Source organism: Plecotus auritus, assembly GCF_963455305.1.
Source record: "Plecotus auritus genome assembly, chromosome: 9".
Classification (NCBI taxonomy): Eukaryota; Metazoa; Chordata; class Mammalia; order Chiroptera; family Vespertilionidae; genus Plecotus; species Plecotus auritus.
The window spans coordinates 35,592,030-35,613,631 of record NC_137783.1 but is presented as its reverse complement, the minus strand read 5'-3'; the positions used below and the strand labels follow the sequence as shown (position 1 = coordinate 35,613,631).

General features: G+C 38.7%; 2 protein-coding genes across 2 annotated transcripts in view; one reads left to right on the top strand and one right to left on the bottom strand.

The window, feature by feature from the left end:
* PHYHIPL (phytanoyl-CoA 2-hydroxylase interacting protein like) overlaps nucleotides 1-9,048 on the bottom strand; it is a 40,688-nt gene extending 31,640 nt beyond the window's left edge. The window contains exon 1 of the mRNA XM_080688603.1: nucleotides 8,564-9,048. Coding sequence (XP_080544729.1) covers nucleotides 8,564-8,669 — 106 coding nt within the window. The 5' untranslated portion in view covers nucleotides 8,670-9,048. The remainder of the gene's footprint in view (nucleotides 1-8,563) is intronic.
* The window catches only part of LOC308258242 (uncharacterized protein), a 34,068-nt gene continuing 21,277 nt past the window's right edge, over nucleotides 8,812-21,602 (top strand). Inside the window, exon 1 of the mRNA XM_080688604.1 lies at nucleotides 8,812-9,227. Within this exon, the coding sequence (XP_080544730.1) occupies nucleotides 8,939-9,227 (289 nt within the window). The 5' untranslated portion in view covers nucleotides 8,812-8,938. The remainder of the gene's footprint in view (nucleotides 9,228-21,602) is intronic.

Genomic DNA, 21,602 nt, shown 5'->3' with positions numbered 1-21,602 from the left:
CTAGAGCAGCCCTTTTAAAGTGAACCATAAACTTGGCCCAAACAGTCATAATATCACAGACAAAACTAACTACAATTCAGAGTAGGATCCTTTTTGCTTAACTATAACTATTGAGCAACTTCAAAATGCAGAGCTCTTGTTTCCATTTTTAACAAACCTGGGATGTAGATTTATTTCATCTTTGGGGTTCCCCAGCATATGTTCACTCCTTTCCTTCAAGGGGTGAGCCACTCTAAAGCTCAAGTAAAATCCTAACCTTCCCTTTTACACCTAAGTTCTGATCTCACTAGTGGAATGTATAGTTCTGTAAACAATTCTCTTTCTCATTCTACAACTCTTTCCCCCAGAACACAATAGAAATTGCTAAATGTTTAATAGGTTTCCAAGGGAGTCTTACAGTTAGATTCAAAATATCTTAACATAAACATTATTGCTAAATCCCTCTGAAAACTCTCCTGACTCTAAAACTACCTTTACAGAGATTACTAAAAAATTTCTAGTTCACAATCTTCTATAAAGTATCAAGTGGTTGGTTTTTGTCTAGTAATGATTCTCAAAAATGTTATCATTGGACTATGAGTAACTGCCTTTGAAGAGCAGGAATTAAGTAAAAGAAGTCTAAAAAGAATGTAAGTGGGTTCTCTGACAGGCATTCACATTGAAACGATAATGAGAAGGCAGTATATACTATTGTTCTGCAAATATGAATTCTGTGAGAGAGGGAAGTGCCCCTGGAAAAGGGCTTAGGACACATTTGCATGTTCACTGAGATCTAAAATTTGAGATGAAAAAAACTGTCATCATGGGGTCTTTTTTTTTTTAATAAATCTTTATTGTTCAGATTATTACAATTGTTCCTCAACCCCTCCCCCACCCCATAGCTCCCCTCCACCCGGTTCCCACCCCATCCTCTGCCCTTACCCCCCACCACTGTCCTCATCCATAGGTGTACGATTTTTGTCCAGTCTCTTCCCGCACCCCCACACCCCTTTCCCCCTGAGAATTGTCAGTCCACTCCCTTTCTATGCCCCTGATTCTATTATATTCACCAGTTTATTCTGTTCATCAGATTTTTTTATTCACTTGATTTTAGATTCACTTGTTGATAGCTATGTATTTGTTACTCATAATTTTTATCTTTACCTTTTTCTTCTTCTTCCTTTTCTTAAAGAATACCTTTCAACATTTCATATAATACTGGTTTGGCGGTGATGAACTCCTTTAGCTTTTTCTTATCTGTGAAGCTCTTTATCTGCCCTTCAATTCTGAATGATAGCTTTGCTGGGTAGAGTAATCTTGGTTGTAGGTTCTTGCTATTCATCACTTTGAATATTTCTTGCCACTCCCATCTGGCCTGCATAGTTTCTGTTGAGAAATCAGCTGACAATTGTATGGGTGCTCCCTTGTAGGTAACTAACTGTTTTTCTCTTGCTGCTTTTAATATTCTCTCTTTGTCTTTTGCTCTTGGCATTTTAATTATGATGTGTCTTGGTGTGGTCCTCTTTGGATTCCTTTTGTTTGGGGTTCTCTGTGCTTCCTGGATTTTTAAGTCTATTTCTTTCACCAGGTGGGGGGAAGTTTTCAGTCATTATTTCTCCAAATAGGTTTTCAGTATCTTGCTCTCTCTCTTCTTCTGGCACCCCCATAACTTGGATGTTGGTATGCTTGAAGTTGTCCCAGAGGCTCCTTACACTATCTTCACATTTTTGGATTCTTTTTTCTTTTTGCTTTTCCGGTTGAGTGTTTTTTGCTTCTTTGTATTTCAGATCTTTGACTTGATTCTTGCGATCCTCTAGTCTGCTGTTGGATCTCTGTATATTATTTTTTATTTCAAGTCAGTGTATGCTTAATTTCTAGTTGGTCCTTTTTCATATCCTCGAGGGTCTCGCTAAATTTATTGGCCTTTTCTAGGAAATTATTGAAAAACCTTATAACTGTGGTTTTGAACTCTATATCCAGTCGTTTGCTTTCCTCCATTTCTTTCATTTGTGACCTGTTTCTTTGTCTCTGCATTTTGGCTGCTCCCCTGAGTTGATAGAGTGGCTTTGTGTGCTAGGTGTCCTATATGGCCCAGTGGCTCAGCCTCCCCGGTTACCTGAGGTGGACACTCTTGGTGCACCCCTTTGTGGGCTGTGTGCACAGTCTTGTAGTTAAGCCTTGATTGTTGTTGGTATCACTGGGAGAAACTGACCTCCAGGCCAGTTGGCTGTGAGGATCAGCTGTGTCTATGCTGGGAGAACTTCTGTGCTGAAGACACCCTTATGAGACAAGAGTTGCAAAAGCCTCTGTGCTCAGCTTGGATGGGGCGGAGTCTCAGGGCAGACAGCCTTGGCTTCCTGTCAGCCCTGCCCTAAGAGGCCCCCAGATCTCAGTGTCTCTTGGTAATCGCTGCAAGCACCAGAGAAAGCCGCCCTTGAGTTTCACCTGCTGCCAGACAGTCCAGTTTCTCTCCGAATGAGTCTGGGTCCCTAGAGTCTCGCCCAGAACTGGAGTTCAGAGCAGGTGGGAGCTTTTGTCTCCCTCCTGATTGAGAAAGCCAGCCGTGTACTCAGTTGCCAGCCCTCTCCGCGTGTGCGCACTTCCATACCTCTGCCTTCTGCAGCTCCTGTGAGTCTCAGTGTGCTTTTCTCTTTCTTTCTAGTTGTAGAATTTCCACTCAGCCAGCCTTCCTGTGGTTCTGGATGATGTCCGCTTTGTCTTTTAGTTGTAGTTTTCGAAACTGTTGTGTGAGGCAGCAGTTTAGGTGTTTACCTATGCCGCCATCTTGGTTTCTCCATCATGGGGTCTTAATATTATTTTCTTTCTCCTTGTTTTCTTTCTAGTCAGTGATTCTTCTGATTTCCCAGACTTAAAATTCTAAAGTTACTCCTGGTAAGTTTCCATTTGCTTGAAAATTCAATCACAAAATCTTAGTAATTATTTTGTTATTTCTTTTATACCATTGCCACTCACTGTCATTACATATAGAGAACATGCTATGCTGCCTACCTGTTTTTTGTCAAGACTCTTCAACACTTCTATACATTTTTGCTTGAAATCTTCCCCAAATACTAACTTACTTTCAAATGTATGAATAAAATATAGCCTGATAAATAAGACAATTTAACTAATGCCTAGTAATAATAAAATATTTTAATCAGTTACAGAATGAGGGAAATGGTTTAGAGTAGTAAAAACTGAATTTAAATAATTTGTAAACAATAAAAAGATTCACATAGAGAAATTTAACAGAAATGGAAAACAAACCCAAGAAAGAAGCAAATACTATAAGGCAAAACTTAAATTATGCATCTACTAAGGGCAGAGAAGGAAAACCAGAAACTAGGATTATGCTCACAGCAATAACTGATGGAGCTGCTGTTATTACTGAAGCTCAGGATAAAATACAAAAGTAATCAGAAAACTATACTCACGTAAGTTAAAGGAAAAATCAATATTGGGCCTAAAAGAGGGGGAAATATCAGCAGCAAAAAACAAGCGACTTGGAAGTTTTCTAGATAGTGTCCTATGGATAGAATTTCTGACTGGCTTACCTATGCAACAAAGGAAGTTGCCAGTGTTACCACTCATGACACATCAGTCACTCTACCACTGGAGGGAGTCTGGTCACCTATCCTTTGATGTGACTTTTACTCTAATAACTTCCTGTTCTTCACTGGGAATGAATTAGAAACCCTATTATGAATATGAATTGGTTTAACATAATCTGATGGTTTTAGGGCTTTTTTCAAGTTTGTTTCTTTTCGTTTTTATTTTATTTTTGTTTTGTTTCAGTCACTAATAAAAATGTACAATATTTCTACAGTCATATCTGGGTCAAAGAAATGAATACAGAGATCACATACGGTAGTACAGAGCTATCTTTAGAAAAAAATCATAAGGAAAAAAATTGTTAAATCGAGAACAGAGAATGGTTCTGATGCAAATGCCTACCCAAAGCAGGTATCAAAGTCACAAGGCACATGAAATGCAGCAAACAGTAGATGTGAAGCAGAGCTGAAAAGAGCTTGCAAGATTAAGGCTAACAAGGATATATCTGATGGGATAGGAAAATGTAAGCAAAGTATAGAATACTGTAACTGTCCTTTTAAAATTCAGATTTACACTTTCTGTTTATTACTCATGAAGTTAAATTGACATAAGAAGGACTTACCAAGTAAATAAAACACAATTGAAATGAAAAAACAGAGATCAAAACATTGGCAAAAAGTGAAAATAAAAAGCAGTTCACCTCAAGAATGTATGCAGAGAATAATATTCCATTTATAATAATTATTCTTTATTTTGTGTCAAAACTTGTGAGAAAAGATATGTAATAATTCATTTAATTATTTTAACAATCCTACAGGATCAACATTATTATACCCATTTTAAATGAGAAAGCTTAAGGCTAAACAAAGGTTAAGTAATTTGCTTAAGATAACAGACATATCTATAAAGAGTCAATATCCTGTAGAGGTCTTTCTGATTCTAAGATGGTATTATCACTATGCTATATGCATGCCAGTGAGACCTCACATTTCTGTACTATTAAAGGTAACAGTTATGGGAACGCCTCCTAGATGTCTGCTTCAGAAAATGTCCCTAAGGATTACTAATATAGCAGAGATAAACTATACATGCTACTAAGCATTTCCATGTTACCTTATGTTTCCAAAGTTAAAATTTATTTAATTCACATGTCAATAAACATAAAGAAGGAAGTTCCAGATGATTTATAACTTTATAGGATAATGTACAAATTTAAAGAAATTTATCTTTTTTTAACTATGTAAAAAGAAGGAAACCTTTCTTTTCTTCCACAAAACTATTGTTAGAGACAAAGACAGGGAAATCTGTCAGTGTCTGTATGTGCAATTTCTTTAAAGCATGTTCCCCTGCTGACTACTAGCATCATAAACTCCATAAACCATATCTAGAGAGTCATAAAATGCCTAGATCATGGAAATAATATTGTTAAAGCTAGGAAACCTTGGGGGTGGATTTAAATGCTATACAACAAATTAATTTTGTATTTTCTCCCTTACTATTATACTTATAACACATCAGTCACACAAGAGTGCAGGGAGCTAGGATGCATGTAAAGCAACATATGGACAAATCATTTCTTTCAGCAAGAAAAGAAAGCTTCTATATACATATGCATAATAAAAACAATGAAAAGTACAAGTAATGTAGAATTCTATGTGTGAGTAGGGGGCTATTTTATCTTATCACCGGTAAATTAAAGTCTGAAGTATCTATATGAAGAAACAAACTGGAGATGGTTTCTCATAATATTGATGCTTGCATATGAGAAGTTAATGCTTTTTTTCCACCTTCAGTTTTTGAAAGCCACAATTAAAGTACATTACATATGCAACATGAGGATGCTTCAGCACAGCAGAAAGGAGGAACAGAAATACTCTTCTACTTGGAATAGAGGATTATGCAAACTACTATATCTACAGCACATCTACCTAGCTTTCCCAATAGAAGTCTATCAGGAATCATCATTTTGAACTATAAGTAACATCCAGGCAGGGACCATGAACTAGGAACCAAAGATCACATGCCTAGGATAAAAGCACAATGAGATAATATGTGGGTGTATAAGAACCCTCTAACTTCATTAAAAAATTATATGACTATTTCACAGACTATTAAATACTTTGAGAAACTATGAAATAAAGAAACATTGTGAATTGTAACTAATAACGTACACGTTAATTTATAAGAAAAACAGGCAAGTGACAGACAAAAAATATAAAAGAGAGCCAAGGAAACATAAGACATACAGTACATTTACCAGCAACTATAGCTCTTAGTTGATGTAATATGCAAAACATCATAAAATTAAAACATCTACAAGTGGAGAGGGTAAAAGGAAATGTATATTTAACAATAATATGTTCTCCTTTTCTGTTTTATTCCACTTCCAAAGAATTAATGTTGCTCCCATTTTTCCTATTATCAGATTAATAGAGTAAAATAGTGAGAAAAGTAAAGAGCAAATAAGACAAATGTGTTTCTATGATCATAAAATTATGACAATACAGCACTTACTATGTATTTAAGCACATAAATCTTCTGCCACATAATCTTTCTATGTTATATAGTTACAGAAGTAAAATGATGAGTGAGACCTGAGAAGAAGTGAAAGGTTGGGAGTGAAGGGAGCAAATAGCATCTATCTAGCTGAAAATTTCTCAGTATAAAATTATGAAGAATAAGGTCTGGTAGACAAATTTAATGCAACAATTTTAAATTGTTCTATAAAACAACTATAGTATCTCTTTTAAATTATTCTTATGAAGTCAACTTAACATTTTTGGAATTGACATGTCTAGTCACAAAATAAAAACGTAAGCATTTAAACAACATCTCTGAGTAACCTATTTCCAAATTTTACACATCTTTTAATAGAGGAGTTAGGTAGATTTGTTGGTATAAGCTATTTTATAAAATAAAACCCTATTTAATTTATATTTAATCAATTAAACGTCTTTAAATAAGTAGTAATTTTCATAGATATTTCCTAGTGCCAGCACCCCACCTCAAAATTAAATGTTACATAACTTACTCATTTTTAGAATCAATATTGTGAATGGATACAACTAAAAAATAGCACTAAAATATAATAGCTACCATTCTAAAAGAGACCACAATATATGCAGCATTATTTTTGCACTCTACACTATTAGCATTAATTTCATAAAAAAGTACAAAAAACATTATTTTCCCTAATATCTCTAAAACATAATGGTAAAGGCAATTTTAAATATTAAGATTACTGGGTTCTGAGGAGCAACCATGAATTGCCTATTTCCAATTACTACAGTAATGAGCTTTTGGTATATCATTGAAGTAAATGAAAATGAAATAAAATATTTACAATGGTAACTTTACAAAAAGTCATTTCACAAAAGCATAAACTAAAACCCACATGACTTCCTATGTGGTATATTAAAAATAACCTTTACAGTCTAATAATGCAAGCTTATATACGAAATACCAAAATAATGACTTCTAGAAGCCATAAGTATGTGCACCTATTATTAAGGTGACCAAAATAGTCTAAGGATAAAGGAAATACTATAAGCAGCATTTGCAAGAGTATTTATTTATCCATACTACACCTATTTCAGAAATTATTTAAAGTGACTTTGGCTTCAAGGAACAATCATTCTGTGTCCTAAATTTATTAATAAACAGAAATTCAGTGTTCAGTTGACCTAAACTGTACTGTATAGCAACACCTAACCAAGTTATTACCACATAAATGACTTTGGAAACAAGACCTATGTCCTCTATTTGGATTACATACTGATAAATTTTACAACCTTATTGTGAGCACATCAGGATCTCTACATAACCTTAGCTAAAAACATTTTTTAAATCATCAGCTAAACGTTATATAGAGTTAAACATTAATTTAATTTACAGCCAAAAGTGTTCAGGGTCATCTTGACAATATAAATTGTTTTTTATCACAATTGTTTTTCCTTTTTCACAAATATTTGGCCAATGGTTACTAGTCAGATGACTTCTTTACAAATGAAGTTTTATTCCACATTACTGAAATAGCACTGACTCTTCAACTACTCCAACTAACACAGAAGCGCTAGAACTACCCACATTGTACATGGTACTAGCTTATCTTTAATGCTCAGACCTGTCTGCGTTCAATCAATTTCCTTCTTTAGGAGGCTGTCAACTTTAATAGAATGCACCGTATAATATCAAGGCACATATTCTGAATCACAGCAGATATGTGAGTCCACTTCCTTTACAGATTTTTTTCCTGTCTGAACTTTTTTATTTTATTTTTATATTAAATTTTTGGGGTGACACTGGTTAACAGGATTCCTTGACAGATTTTTCGAGTTTCTGAATGACAGCCCAAACCACTAAGCTTGTGGCTGTCCTTGGTGCTGAAACTCACTCTTTTTCTGCCCTTTCACTGAAAACAAACAAACAAACAAACAACAAAAACCCCGTGGTCCCAATCCCATTTTGAGAGGATAAAAATAATTCTAAATTGTGTGTGTTGGGGATGGGGGCGAGACGGGGGATGATGGCCGAAGATGGGAGGTTTTTAAAAGGAACTGGTAAGTTTCTGGGCAGAAAATGCCAAGTAGTGGGGTGGGGGCGGGGGAGGGGTTGCTGGAAACATCTAGACTCTAGAGGGCATTTCCTTTTCGGTGCCAGGAGACCCAGGAAATCGGGACTGCGGCAAAGATCCGAGTCGCGGTTCGACCCGGGCGGGAGCTGCGGGCAGGAGCGGCGCGCTCGCCGGGCAGCTCCTCGCCGGGGCCGTTGGGCGAGGACAGCGAGGGGCGCCGCGGCCGGGGACGCCGCCGCCTTCCCGTGCCAAACGCGCCAGCCCTGGTGTCCTTTTGTTTCTGGGGTTTGAGGGGAGGGCAGCTGGGCTGAGGGGAACCCCCACCTGCATTTATTTGTATAGAGGGGACAACAAAAGACCTTGCCGCCCGAGTGGGCAGGGTCCGCGGAACCCGACTGGCTACGGCGCACGGGCGCGCGCGGGCTCGGCTCCTCTCCCTACGGTCCCGGCCGCTCTTACCGTCCCGGTCGCACAGCTGAATGGCCTCCAGGCTGAGGTTTTTGATCACCTCTTCACAGGGGCTGGTGGGGCTGTTGAGGGCATGATCCAAGCGCGGCACCTCCATTTTTCTAACCCCCTTCTCAAGCCCGCCTGCCTCGCAGCCAGACTCTCTCCGCGGACCGGGTGGGAGCGAAGGGCGGGAAAGGGAAGGGGAGTGGCGGAGGAAGGAGGAGAAGACCGCGGCGCCGAGGGGTCGAGGCTGGAGCTACCGGGCTAGAGAGCCGCGGCCGAGACGGCGGTTGTGGCAGAAGCTCCGCGGGGAGTGTGCGCCTCCGGCAGACCAAGAGGGACCTGGCGCGAGGGCGGGAGGTGCGCGCTCCTGGCGGGGAGGGGATGCGGAGTGCCCGGAACGTGGGGGAGGAGGCGCGGCGCGGCGCGGCGCGCGCACGCTCGCGAGAGGACGCGCCCACCTGCCGGCGCGAGGCGCCCGTCCTCCCGCGCGCACGCGCCCCCGGCTGCCCTCGCGCCACGGGCCCCGTAACCCCGCGAGTGAGGCGTCGGACGGCAGAGCGCGCGGGAACAGCGGGCGGCCGGGGTGCCGCGTGCGCGCTCACCTGGCACTGGCTCCTAGCGAGGGCGACTTGGCGTCCTTTCCCTCCTGGCAGTGTCAGTTGGAGCCCAGGTTGGCACTGCGGCGTTTGTGCACGGGGAGGTGAGGGTGAGCAGGTTGGTTGTCAAGGGTTGGAAAAATAAGGCGAGTCTAGACCCTTTGTATTGGGCGCTTTGGAACCAGCGGGCTACCTTCGCCCGCTCAAGGTCTCGGGCTACTCGATGCCCAAACCTTGCTTGTTCAGCTGGCCCTTCTGGACAGCTTCATCTGTGTGAGGAATGAGTGGATTATTTGAGGAGTGGCACGGTTTAGGGACAGAACCAATTCCCCTCCCTGCCTCCCTCCCTTCTCTGTAATAGGAAATGTGCTTCTTTCAAGTTACCCTGAACTCGTCTGCCCATTGTTTTCAGTGACAGTTAAGAGTGTGCAATGTACTTAGTGAAGGTACAAATACTTTAAAAGTTAAATAGTTGCAGTTCACAGCGTGTTGACCTCTGTTACCATTTGCTTCTTTGGAGTAGTTTTTAGTTGTGTTGCTATCTCAGGATCAAAAAATAGTGACCTCCCTCCCCTTTGTGGTGTGTATTTGTGTTTGAAATTAAGGTTCCTTTTTATTGATTTTCCAATTTCAAAAATGTTTAACCCGTAAAGCAACAATTTACATATAGATTGCTATATGCTATCTTTTCTAGCCACATCCATTTAGTCATAACATAACTAAATATAGTTAATGGAAGCCTCATAAAACGGAAGAACCAGCTTAAGGCAATAAGCCTGAGAGAAAACTTGCCACAACTGCAAGTTCTTAAAAAATCTGTGGAAGATAATTGGTTTCTTAAAGAGAAATGTCCTCGTTATGAACTTAGGTATAAGTGAAGGTGGATCTCCTTTTTGTAGTTTTGTGAGGTAGGGGTGTCCACCAGCAGAGGATAAATACTACTTGTCAAGCAATCTGACAAGATGGCACTTACTGGTGCGTTCCCTGTATTCTATAAAGCCTGGCTCTGGAGGACTTGACATCGATACTGCCAACCCAATCACAGCGGGTTCATCTTCCAGAATACTAGTATCAATTTTACAAATCTCAAAGGGAGCTAGGTTATCAATTGATTAATTTATAGCTGAAAACTATTCATTCCTGCTTATAATTAAACTGTAACGCAAACAAATATTTATTAATCACCTGCTATGTCCAAGGAAGATATGCTAGATATTGGAAATTTTGAGTCTATCACGAAAGGCAGACATTGAAAAAACAAAATTAAGATGGGTGTTATGAGCCCTGGCTGGTGTCCTCAGTGGTTGCAGGGGTGGGCAAACTTTTTGACTCAAGGGCCACAATGGGTTCTTAAACTGGACCGGAGGGCCGGAACAAAAGCATGGATGGAGTGTTTGTGTGAACTAATATAAATTCAAAGTAAAGGAACGGAGGGGAGAGCAAGAGAATCCTCCGCTCTTTCGGCTCCGTGGGCCGGATAGAACAGCTGAACGGGCCGGATCCGGCCCGCGGGCCGTAGTTTGCCCACGTCTGGGAGTGTGGGCCCAGGCACCGAAGGGTCACGGGTTCGATTTCTGGGCAAGGGCATGTACCTGGGTTGCAGGTTTGATCCCCTGGGGCAGGTGTGGACAGCAACCAATCGATGTGTTGCTCTCACATTGATGTTTCTCTCTCTCTCTTACCCCTTCCTCCCTGCCTTGCACATTCTCTAAAAAAATCAATGGAAAAAATATCCTTGGGTGGGTGAGGACTAACAACAACAAAAAGTAGATGGGTATTATGAGAACTTGTGAAAGCACACAAATGGGTCCTAACCTAGTCTGGTTAGTCATGAAAACATCTAAAAGGATTTTATTTTAAGGGAATGGGAAATTATTGAAAGTCTTTAAATGGCAAGTTCACATGATTAGGTTCTTGGGCCAGAATATTTTTGTAATGGGAACAGGGGGTAATGTTTTGAGAAACATTAATGTGACTTTCTGGCACAAGACCTATTTAATCCAAAGCACCTTTTTGCTGAGGATTTAGATCACATAAGAAAGAGTTAATATTTGACTTCCAACATTTAATACAGGATTATTTAGCAAGTTGTTAGACTTCAAATCAAGACATTGTCAAGAGACTTGTGAATGCCAAATGAGGTAATACATATGAAAATGTTGTATGAACTGTAAAGCACTTCAAAAGTTAGGGTATTGTTATTATGGGACATTAAGAATGCCATTAAGAAAGCCTATCTGGTCAATTTTACACTAGAAATTTCTGGAAATATTTTAATACCTATATAGCTAACTTAAAAGAACTTGCATACTTAGAATATCTTCATAGTTTAGTGCAGTGATTTTCAACCTTTTTACCTCATAGATGGGTATTATGAGAACTTGTGGAAGCACACACGAGTCCTAACCTAGTCTGATTACTAAAGTTCTGCAGCACACCAAAATAGATATTATATTTTTTGCTGATCTGACAAAAAAGTATGATTTTGATTCATTCACACCAGATGATATTATTGTGTTGGTTGTTGTCACTGTTTTTTTTTTTTTGTTTGTTTGTTTTTTTTTTTTTTGACAGTCTAAGGGAAAAGAAGTTGAAAATCGCTGATTTAGTGTGTAGGGGCCCTTTAAAATTACATCAGATTATGTTTGCTTTTGATTTTATCTCAGTAGTTAAGTTTTGCCATGCTCATAAGCAAATACTCAGTATTGAATTTCTCCCCAATATTTGATTCCTATATTCCTAATTCTTTAACATCACATGATGGGAGATGGTGGAGACCTAGGATGACTTGATCCATTACAAGTTCATGCTGTCAAAATTCAGCTTGCTTGTTATTTGAATGGCTATTGCAGACTTGTCTCTTTGAAAACCTCTGCTCCACACTCAGTTTCAAAAGATGACCTCACCTCTCTTTCCAGGGGAAAAAAATGAAGACAAAGTGATATTTCTAATTTGTTGTTGTTTTTAGCTCAGTGGGTCCTGGAAAACTTGCTACATTTTCTTCCATCATATGTTCTCTCCATTCAGTGTACTGCAGAATAGAATTAGCTTCCTATTTTTACCCCCTTCAGCTGCATCAGTCTTCTTTTCCTTTTCTGTCTTTAAATATTGCCAAATCTCCTTAATTTTAAAAATTACCTTACTTGAACCAAATAGTTTCTATCCATTTTCTTAATGTTCTAAGGTATGTAAAGTGCCCATTATAAATTATGGTGTGCTATAAAAGTTATTCATTACCTCCATTTCCTTTTAATCCTCATACAATTTGTCATCTATCTTCACCACTTTGTTTCTTATCCTTCAAATGTCATCTTTAGATTTGATGAGATTTTTCACACCACCAAATATAAAGGCCTTTTATCATCTGCATCCTCTTTGATATTACAACAGTTTATTTCTGCTGAACTTCTATAGCACTGAACTCTGCTGTATCTCTTCCTACATGTGTGCTTAATGTTTACCAACTCTAGCTTCTAAGCTGCCCTATTGAGTGCAAGTATTATTTAAAGTTCAACCTCTGACATTATGTTCTTCCCTGTTTAAAGACATTTTTCTCTGATAATGCATGTATTCCCATGAATTTTAACGTCTTCTTAATGTTTAAGTTCTCACCATTATGGTCAAATCCCTATCTCAAGTCCCCAACTATAAACAAAGCCATTGCCCTATTTCAATTAATGAAAAATTTACATTCCCATAACCATTTCTAACTAATTTATTCCTCCCCAAAATTGATTTCCTTTTCTAATTTCCCTCATTATAGTAACTGGCAGCAGTAGCAGTATCCTCTTAGTCCCTTAGTATCACCCAATTTGGTTTTCTCTTTTCCTCTGTAAATCAAACTAGCCTCAAAACAATTAAAAATTTTCAATGTTTCTTGAATGTGTAATTTCCCTCCTGAAATTATACTGGTAAATAACACATTTAGGTTCTCAATATTTTGACCGGATTATTGAAGTTTTCAGGTACACAGTCTTTCTACCTCACTTTTAAAGTCTATACTGTACTAAAATCAAATCTTAAAACACATTGTAATCAATAAATTACAATGGCTACTATTTTTGTTCTATGGTTAATGGTAAGCTACTAAAGCTTTTTAGGCAGGTATATGTCACTTGCAGTGTTATGGGAAGATTAATATGCCCATGTCTCATAGGCTGAATGGAATGGAAGAAGACAGGAGTTTAGGAGAGTATTATAGTTCAGACAAGTAATTATTATAAGGTATTTATAGACTAGGACAGTAGAATGCATTTAATTGGAATTTAACTTTCCTGACTGCATCCAAATTAGGCCTGTTCCAAGATCCATAATGAGAAAAACTTCAGGGTGGGTAGAGGCTTATTAAAGAGATTATTCAGTCAATAACATCTACTGAATGGTGATTCAATTCTATGTATGTACTATATGTATACAGGTATGTATATCCTATATAAAATAAAGAAGTAATATGCAAATTGACCCTCATGCCCTTATATAAGATGGCCACCCCCATGTGGTCAAAGATGGCCACCACAAGATGGCCGACAGGGGAGGGTATTTGTGGCAATCAGGCCAACAGGGGAGGGCAGTTAGGGGCGACCAAGCCTGCAGGGGAGGGCAGTTGGGGGCGACCATGGCTGCAGGGGAGGGCAGTTGGGAGCGACTGGGCCAGCAGGGGAGGACAGTTGGGGGGGACCAGGCCTGCAGGGTAGGGCAGTTGGGGGCAACCAGGCTTGCAGGGGAGGGCAGTTTGGGGCGACCAGCCTGCAGGGGAGGGCAGTTGGGGGCCACCGGACTGTCAGGGGAGGGCCGTTGGGGGCAATTGGGCTGGCAGGGGAGCAGTTAGGCGTCGATCAGGCTGGCAGGGGAGTGGTTAGGGGGTGATCAGGCTGACAGACAGGTGAGTGGTTGGGAGCCAGCAGTCCCAGATTGTGATGGGGATATGTGACTGCCAGTTTAGACCCGATCCCACAGGCAGTCACACATCCCCTGAGGGGTCCCAGATTGGAGAGAGTGCAGGCTGGTCTGAGGGACACCCTCCCCCCCAGTGCATGAATTTCGTGCACCAGGCCTCTAGTATATATATATGTATGTTTGTGTGAATATAAATATGTAGGTATGGATGAAATCAATGTGCATTATTGAGTGGCCATTAGGTTTTCTGTGATGATACAAGAGAAGCATTGTCCATGCCAACATCTCTCTCTACCCTAAGTTATTGCTGTTACTCTAGAATGCAGAGAAATTGAACTGCTTCTGGTTAACTAATTTTATCCAGAGGAGATGGGATCATAAAAATTAGCACAGTAGCTATTCATAGGAGGGGATTCAACTAGAAAGTGGCAATAGTGAGTGCCATGGAGACAGATAACCATCACCTTCTTCTCTTCATAATAATGTCCCCATCATTAGGACACATAAATTAGACTATTTATTGTTCTAATATGTATTCATGTTCATTATATAATCCTATATAATAAAAGCCTAATATGCTAAGTGTCTGGTTGGCTGTTCAATCAAAGCGTCATATGCTAATGATATGCTAAGGCAGCTCAACCGCTCGCTAAGACGTGCACTGACCACCGGGGGCAGACAGTCGACCAGTCGACCAGTGGCTATGATGTGCACTGACCACCAGGGGGCAGATGCTCTGATCAGTAGGTTAGCTTGCTACTGGGGTCCGGCTGATCGGGACTGAGCGAGATGGGCCGGACATGCCCTGGAGCCCTCCCGCGGTCCCTCCTTGGCTGGCCAACCTTCAACGTCTCTCCCTGGCCCCAACTGTGCACTGGAGGGGTCCCTCGGCCTGGCCTGTGCCCTCTTGCAATCCTGGACCCCTCGGGGAATGTTGGAGAGGCCCAATCCTGCAGGCCAGGCCAAGGGATCCCAATGGTGCACGGATTTGTGCACTAGGCCTCTAGTATTTATGTAACTGTTAAGTGCTTTAACGATTGGAAGATAGTTTTGTTTTTTTTAACCATTGCCTTTCCTATGTTTGAAACTTCACAGTAGTTAAGTTGTATGTGAATATGTCTAGCACATTTAATTTCATTCTTGCCACACACTACATTCCATTGCCTGTTTTCTGTTTTCTATTATGGCACATTATTACATCCATGAATCAATCATTCTCTATAGATCTTTTTCTTTCTTTTTTTGTAGCATGATAGCAATGGGACCATTATAGGGTGTCATTCGTCAGTTTCTCTATTTCTATCTTATTTCTCTTAAGGATGTCTTTATATGTGATCCCAAACAACTCTTTACTTCAGGAAATATATCAGTTTGTAGATAGCCTATTCTATTCACAGAGAGCTCCAGAGTCAACATCATCTACCTCAGTGGTTCTCAACCTTTCTAATGCCGTGACCCTTTAATACAGTTCCTCATGTTGTGGTGACCCCCAACCATAAAATTATTTTCGTTGCTACTTCATAACTGTAATTTTGCTACTGTTAATGAATCGTAATGTAAGTATCTGTGTTTTCCGATGGTCTTGGGTGACCCTGCTAGTGGTTCTCAACCTGTGGGTTATGACCTACAGGTTGAGAACCGCTGCTGTAGAGCCTAAGACCATTGGAAAACACAGATATTTACATTACGATTCATTAACAGTAGCAAAATTACAGTTATGAAGTAGCAACGAAAATAATTTTATGGTTGGGGGTCACCACAACATGAGGAACTGTATTAAAGGGTCACGGCATTAGAAAGGTTGAGAACCATTGACTACCTAATAAAAGAGTAACCATGCTAATAGACCGTACCTTCACATCACCCACCAGCCAATCAGGAGTGAGTATGCAAATTAACCCAACAAAGATGGCAGGTTAATTTACATATGCAGGCGCCGAGCGGCCAGAGGTGGGGTGGGATGAAGGTGTTCTGCACCACCCCAGCCACTCCGGGCCTCTGGGCAGCATGGAAAAGTGGAAAGGTGGCTCCGGGCCAGAGCAAAAAGGTAGCTCCGGCCAGAGCGAAGGCGGTACCAGCAGCCAGGGGAAGGAAAGCCCATTCTTGCATGAATCTTCATGCATCGGGCCTCTAGTATAAAATAAAAACTTCCTCCCACTGTCAATGTTTCCCCACTTATCTTTTCTTTTTCTTTATTTTATTCCCTTATATTGGAGACACAGAAAAAAATTCTTCACATGACAGCCATATATGTGATTCAAAACATTGTCTCTTCTGATACATCTTTTCTCCAGTCTAAATCTTCTCAAATACTATAGCTTACCTTAAAGGATAGAGCATATTGTTTTCCTCTTAATATGCTCTAAAATTGTATACTTTCCTTTTAGAATATAGTGCCCATAACTAAACACATATAGTGGTGAGATCTGATTACACTAAAGCAACTCATTTAAACTGTTTATTTACAAATAAGTACTTTTACATAAATTGCCAGTTCATTCACATTAAATAATGTTCTTTGATAATTTTTGACAGTGTATGCCTATTCATATTTGTAAAGTCCTTTATAGTAACTTTCTTTTATTATTTCTCATGACAACCTTCTTAAAGTTTTGTATTTCTAAGCTGAATAAAATGTCTGCAGGTCTTATTTTTATAATTCATAGATTATATTAAAGCTAATTATGCATAATATATAAAAAATGAAATAATTACTGCAGTGTAGTTACATTTTATGTGATTACGCTATGGTCCTTGAGACCTTTAAATCAGGATATGTTATGAATCTTGATGATAAGATTTTCTGTTTATAATAAGTGTCATATAACAACAAAGTATCTGTAGACTCACACATTTTGTGGGACAGACCCTGGGCTAATCTTCCATGGTGTGGAAGGTGTTGACAGTTGCAATAAAGAAGTCTTATTTCAGATATTCACACAGCAAGCCTGACAGTCTTATAAGGATTTAGTTGGTGCTGCTATGATGATAAGGGAGATTACTTCTTTGGTCTCTTATGTAGTACTGCATTTACTTTTACTTTTTCCTCCATAAGAATGTTTCTAATCTAAAAGAGTAGTTTGACTATTTAATATATCACAAAACTGAGGAGTAAATGGCCCTTAATCAAACATAGCCAAAGATAGACTAAGTTTATAGAGACACTGTATATACTGTAAGCTTACAGACAAGTTGCTACTATTCCAAGGAATTAGTTAAATTCTAAGCCATCTCCTGGCAAAATTTAGCTTTCCAAGACAGACTAAGGCACATTTAATTTCATTCTTGCCACACACTACATTCCATTGCCTGTTTTCTGTTTTATATTATGTCACATTCTTACATCCATGAATCAATCATTTTCTCTGGATCTTTTTCTTTTTTTGTAGCATGATAGCAATGGGACCATTATAGGCTGTCATTAGTTTCTCTATTTCTTATTTCTCTTAAGGATATCTTTATATGTGATCCCAAACAACTCTTTACTTCAGGAAATATATCAGTATGTAGTTAGTCTAAGTAATTTGTCTGGTGTCATGTGAATAAACCAAGCATCTAATTTGTTTTATACTTTTAAAGTACTTATTGAAACCATGCTAGAGGTTCTTAGCACAGCTCTTTTTTTTTTCCCTTAAATCGCTACTATTTTATTTATTTATTTATTTATTTTAAAATTTTTTTTATTAAGGTATTATATGTGTACATATCTTACCATTCCCCCCCCCACCCCACTCCCATACATGCCCTCACCCCCCAATGTTTTGCATCCGTTGGTTACTCTTATATGCATGCATATAAGTCCTTCAGTTGATCTCTTAATTCTCCCACCTCTCCCTAACCTTACTGCTGTACTTTGACAGTCTGTTTGATGCTTTACTGCTTCTGTATCTATCTTTTTGTTCATCGGTTTATAATGTTTTTCATTATCCCCAAATGAGTGAGATCATGTGGTATTTTTCTTTCATTGACTGGCTTATTTCACTTAGCATAATGTTCTCTAATTCCATCCAGGTAAAGCACAGCTCTTAATGACTGTGTCCCATATCTTCATAAGAGGATGCAAATCTGTAGTAGTAAATGGAACAGGTGATACTTAATGGTCTCACCTTCTTATGGATGAGCAGCAAAATACTCATGGGTCAAAACCTATGATTGATTTTTTCCCATCACTTCACACGCAGAATTAATTTCGATATATTAATTTCTTTTCAAAGCTCTTATCTTTTTAGTTTCACTCCTAAGGTTTCAGGGCCTTTATTGAGATAACTAGAGGCCTGGTGCATGAATTTGTGCATGGATGGGGTCCAGCAAGCCTAACCCGATCAGGTCTGATCGGGCAGGGCTGGCTGGGGGGAGGGGCCATGGGCAGTTGACCATCCGGCCACATCCCCTGGTCGAACTCCCGGTTGAACTCCCAGTTGAATTCCCAGTTGAGGGGGCAATTTGCATATTAGCCTTTTATTATAATAAACTAGAGGCCTGGTGCACAAAATTCATGCATGGGTAGGATCCCTAGGCCTGGCCGGTGATCAGGGCTGATTGCGGGAGGCGGCTGGTGGGGTGATCAGGGGGCCCCCGCTGGCACCCACCTTGGCTGGCCTGGGGCCTGCGGGCTGGGGGCAGCTCCTGCATTGAGCATCAGCCCCCTGGAGGTCAGTGCACGTCGTAGTGACCAGTCATTGTGGATTTGCATTTTAGGCTTTTATTATATAGGATAGCTTCTAAATGATTGAAAGAGTAAACTTTTAGAATTGTTTATACAGCTGAATTATAAAATAATTTAAAGCTTTTAAGTTTCATCCATGACCTCTTGACTAGAACTGTCTGCTCTCTGTTCCTCAGCTCTCCAGACTAAAAAAAAAAAAGACAACTAAAGTTAGGTCAGTTAGTTAAAATCTTTTCTTTTCTTTCCTCTTTTCTTTCCTTTTCTTCTTCTTCTCCCCTCCCCTCCCCTCCCCTCCCCTCCCCTCCCCTCCCCTCCCCTCCCCTCTTTTCTTTCCTTTCCTTTCCTTTCCTTTCCTTTTCTTTTCTTTTCTTTTCTTTTCTTTTCTTTTCTTTTCTTTTCTTTTCTTTCCTTTCCTTTTCTTTTCTTTTCTTTTTTTTTCTTTTCTTTTCTTTATGGCAGTGGCCTGACTTCTTTAAGGGGAGGTTTTTCAACAAATGTAAATTCCATTGGTTTCATTAATGCAACTTAAAGATGTTTAATACTTCCCATGTGGTACTAGGAGCAGAGAAGTAGAAGACTTTATTCTGAGATTGAATTTACCCATGAGAAGATAGCAGTCTACTGCCATTGAGTAGATCTCAAATTCACACAAATAATTTACTTTTCATGGCATAGTATATACTACCAACATTGTTTTGGTCGGAAAGAAAGAAACACTGGTAGTTTTCTAGCTTGCCAGCGTACAGACTAAAAATATATAAAATATGACATTGTGCCTTTATCCTAGTTCACTCTTCTTTCCTTTTCCATGTTATTGGTTTTTTAAATAGTGATATCAATTGATTTACCACTTAGCATTTTGTGTAGCAAGCATGTGCTTTACAGTATTGATTGAGAACAGTAATTTTCAACCTTTTTCATCTCATGGCACACATAAACTAATTGCTAAAATTATGCAGCACACCAAAAATGTATTTTCTGCCAATTTGACAAAAGAAATAGGAATAATTTTGATGCATTCACACGGAACGACTATTGTTGTATTGTCTTTTTTTTTTTTTTTTTGGATAATGTAAGGGAAATGAGGTCAGTGCCCCGGCTAAATAATCAGGTATTGCATGTTTTAAAAATTCTTGTGGCATAACAGTTGAAAATTACTGATTTAGAAGAAGGGTATGTAGAGGAGGGGAAAACAGAAAAAAAATATTTTATGAAGATATTTGTAAGATTGATACTTTACCTTTTTACACAAAAAGTAGAGCTTAGAATAAGGCAACATGTGGCAAATGTTACAGGAGAGAAGAAATCATGTGCTGTGTAAGCACAAAGAAGGGATAAATTCATTTCAGCTCGGGGAAATCCATGTGAAAATAACACTTGTTCTGAGTGCTGTTAAATACAGTAGACTAAAGTGCCATTCGATTGATTGCTTCTGTAGGCCCTATATTGTACTCAGAGTGCTGCTGAGTGACTGTTGTAATCTGTGAAGGGATCCACAAAAGCATTTACCTTACCCATAAAAGCATTTTTCCCCTTTTTTTGATAGATATTTCAGAAAAAAAGGTTGTTTGATTAAATGGCCCAGTGTTAACATACCTGATATGCTCTTTTAGGTTAGGTCCTTTTAATGAGCAGAGAGGATGAGTGCTTTGTGCACAGAGGCCATTTAACAATGATGAATAATAAGACCAGTTCTATAGACAACTTTAATTTCATTTAATATGCTGGAAGTACTTGTGTATACTATAAAACACCTCCCTACTATTATAAAGGCTAATATTTAAAGTATTCTTTGTTTTCTGATTTTGTCTGTAAAGATCACTCAGGTTGGTCTCTCAGTGCTATTTGAAAACCTAAGCTTCTAAATATTGACTTAACTCTGGTTATTTTGAATGAGGAGCTATCATACCATAAGTTTTAGTTTTTAAATTAAAATTATTCAGTATTGTTTTCTTACAATATATTTTATGACTATTATATTGAAATTGAGGCTATTTAATCTATAAATATGAGTTATATTTCTCATAATTAAAATATAAACATAAGAATAAATTATATTCTGTACCAAGATATAAACTTATGTAACTATATATATATTCAGATAAAGCCTAGAAAAACAAACTGGACCTGTTTTATTTATGCTACCTAATATTATAACAGCACATAATTTCCCAGATTTATAAATAGCATTACTAGTCTATACCTATTTTGCTCTCCTATAAGTACTGCATAATAAAGTCATTTTATAGAATATAACTTTTCAATTTTTACCTCTGTGTTTTTGTTTAGAGATGCATGTCTTTATACACATGAGATTTCCAATTATCTATTCTGTATAATTAAGCTCCACGCTTGCAGAATATAAAACCATTTTTTATTCTCAGCTTAGTACATTATAACATTATGAAGTCATCCTTTATAGTAATTCATATTTCAATATCAGGACCATATATTCTTCTCTTTTTCCAATTGTCTCCTGGGCTTTTGCTAGGCATATACCATCAAGAGATAACACCTCTCACTTTAACCTTCACCCCAGTGTGAAATATGAAGTTAGAGTTATTAAAAGATAAAAATACAGGTAAATAATTCTAATACATACAAGTTTTTTTCCTTTTTAAAAGATATCTGAGACAAGGATAATTTCAGAGATTATGGAATTATAAGTGATACAGATATCACATGATTTCATAAGGTCTTTATTATATACATTTCCATATGTATCAATATACTTGGCCTTTAAAGCTGAAGTGGGAGGTCCTTTTCTTTATTGTAAGCCTGTGCTGCTGATGCCCTCCTCAGACTGTGTCTGTACATTCCTAAACTATGTGAATGTAGCACACAAGTCCTTGAGAAATAAAGCAATATCTGAAATAATCACAACTAA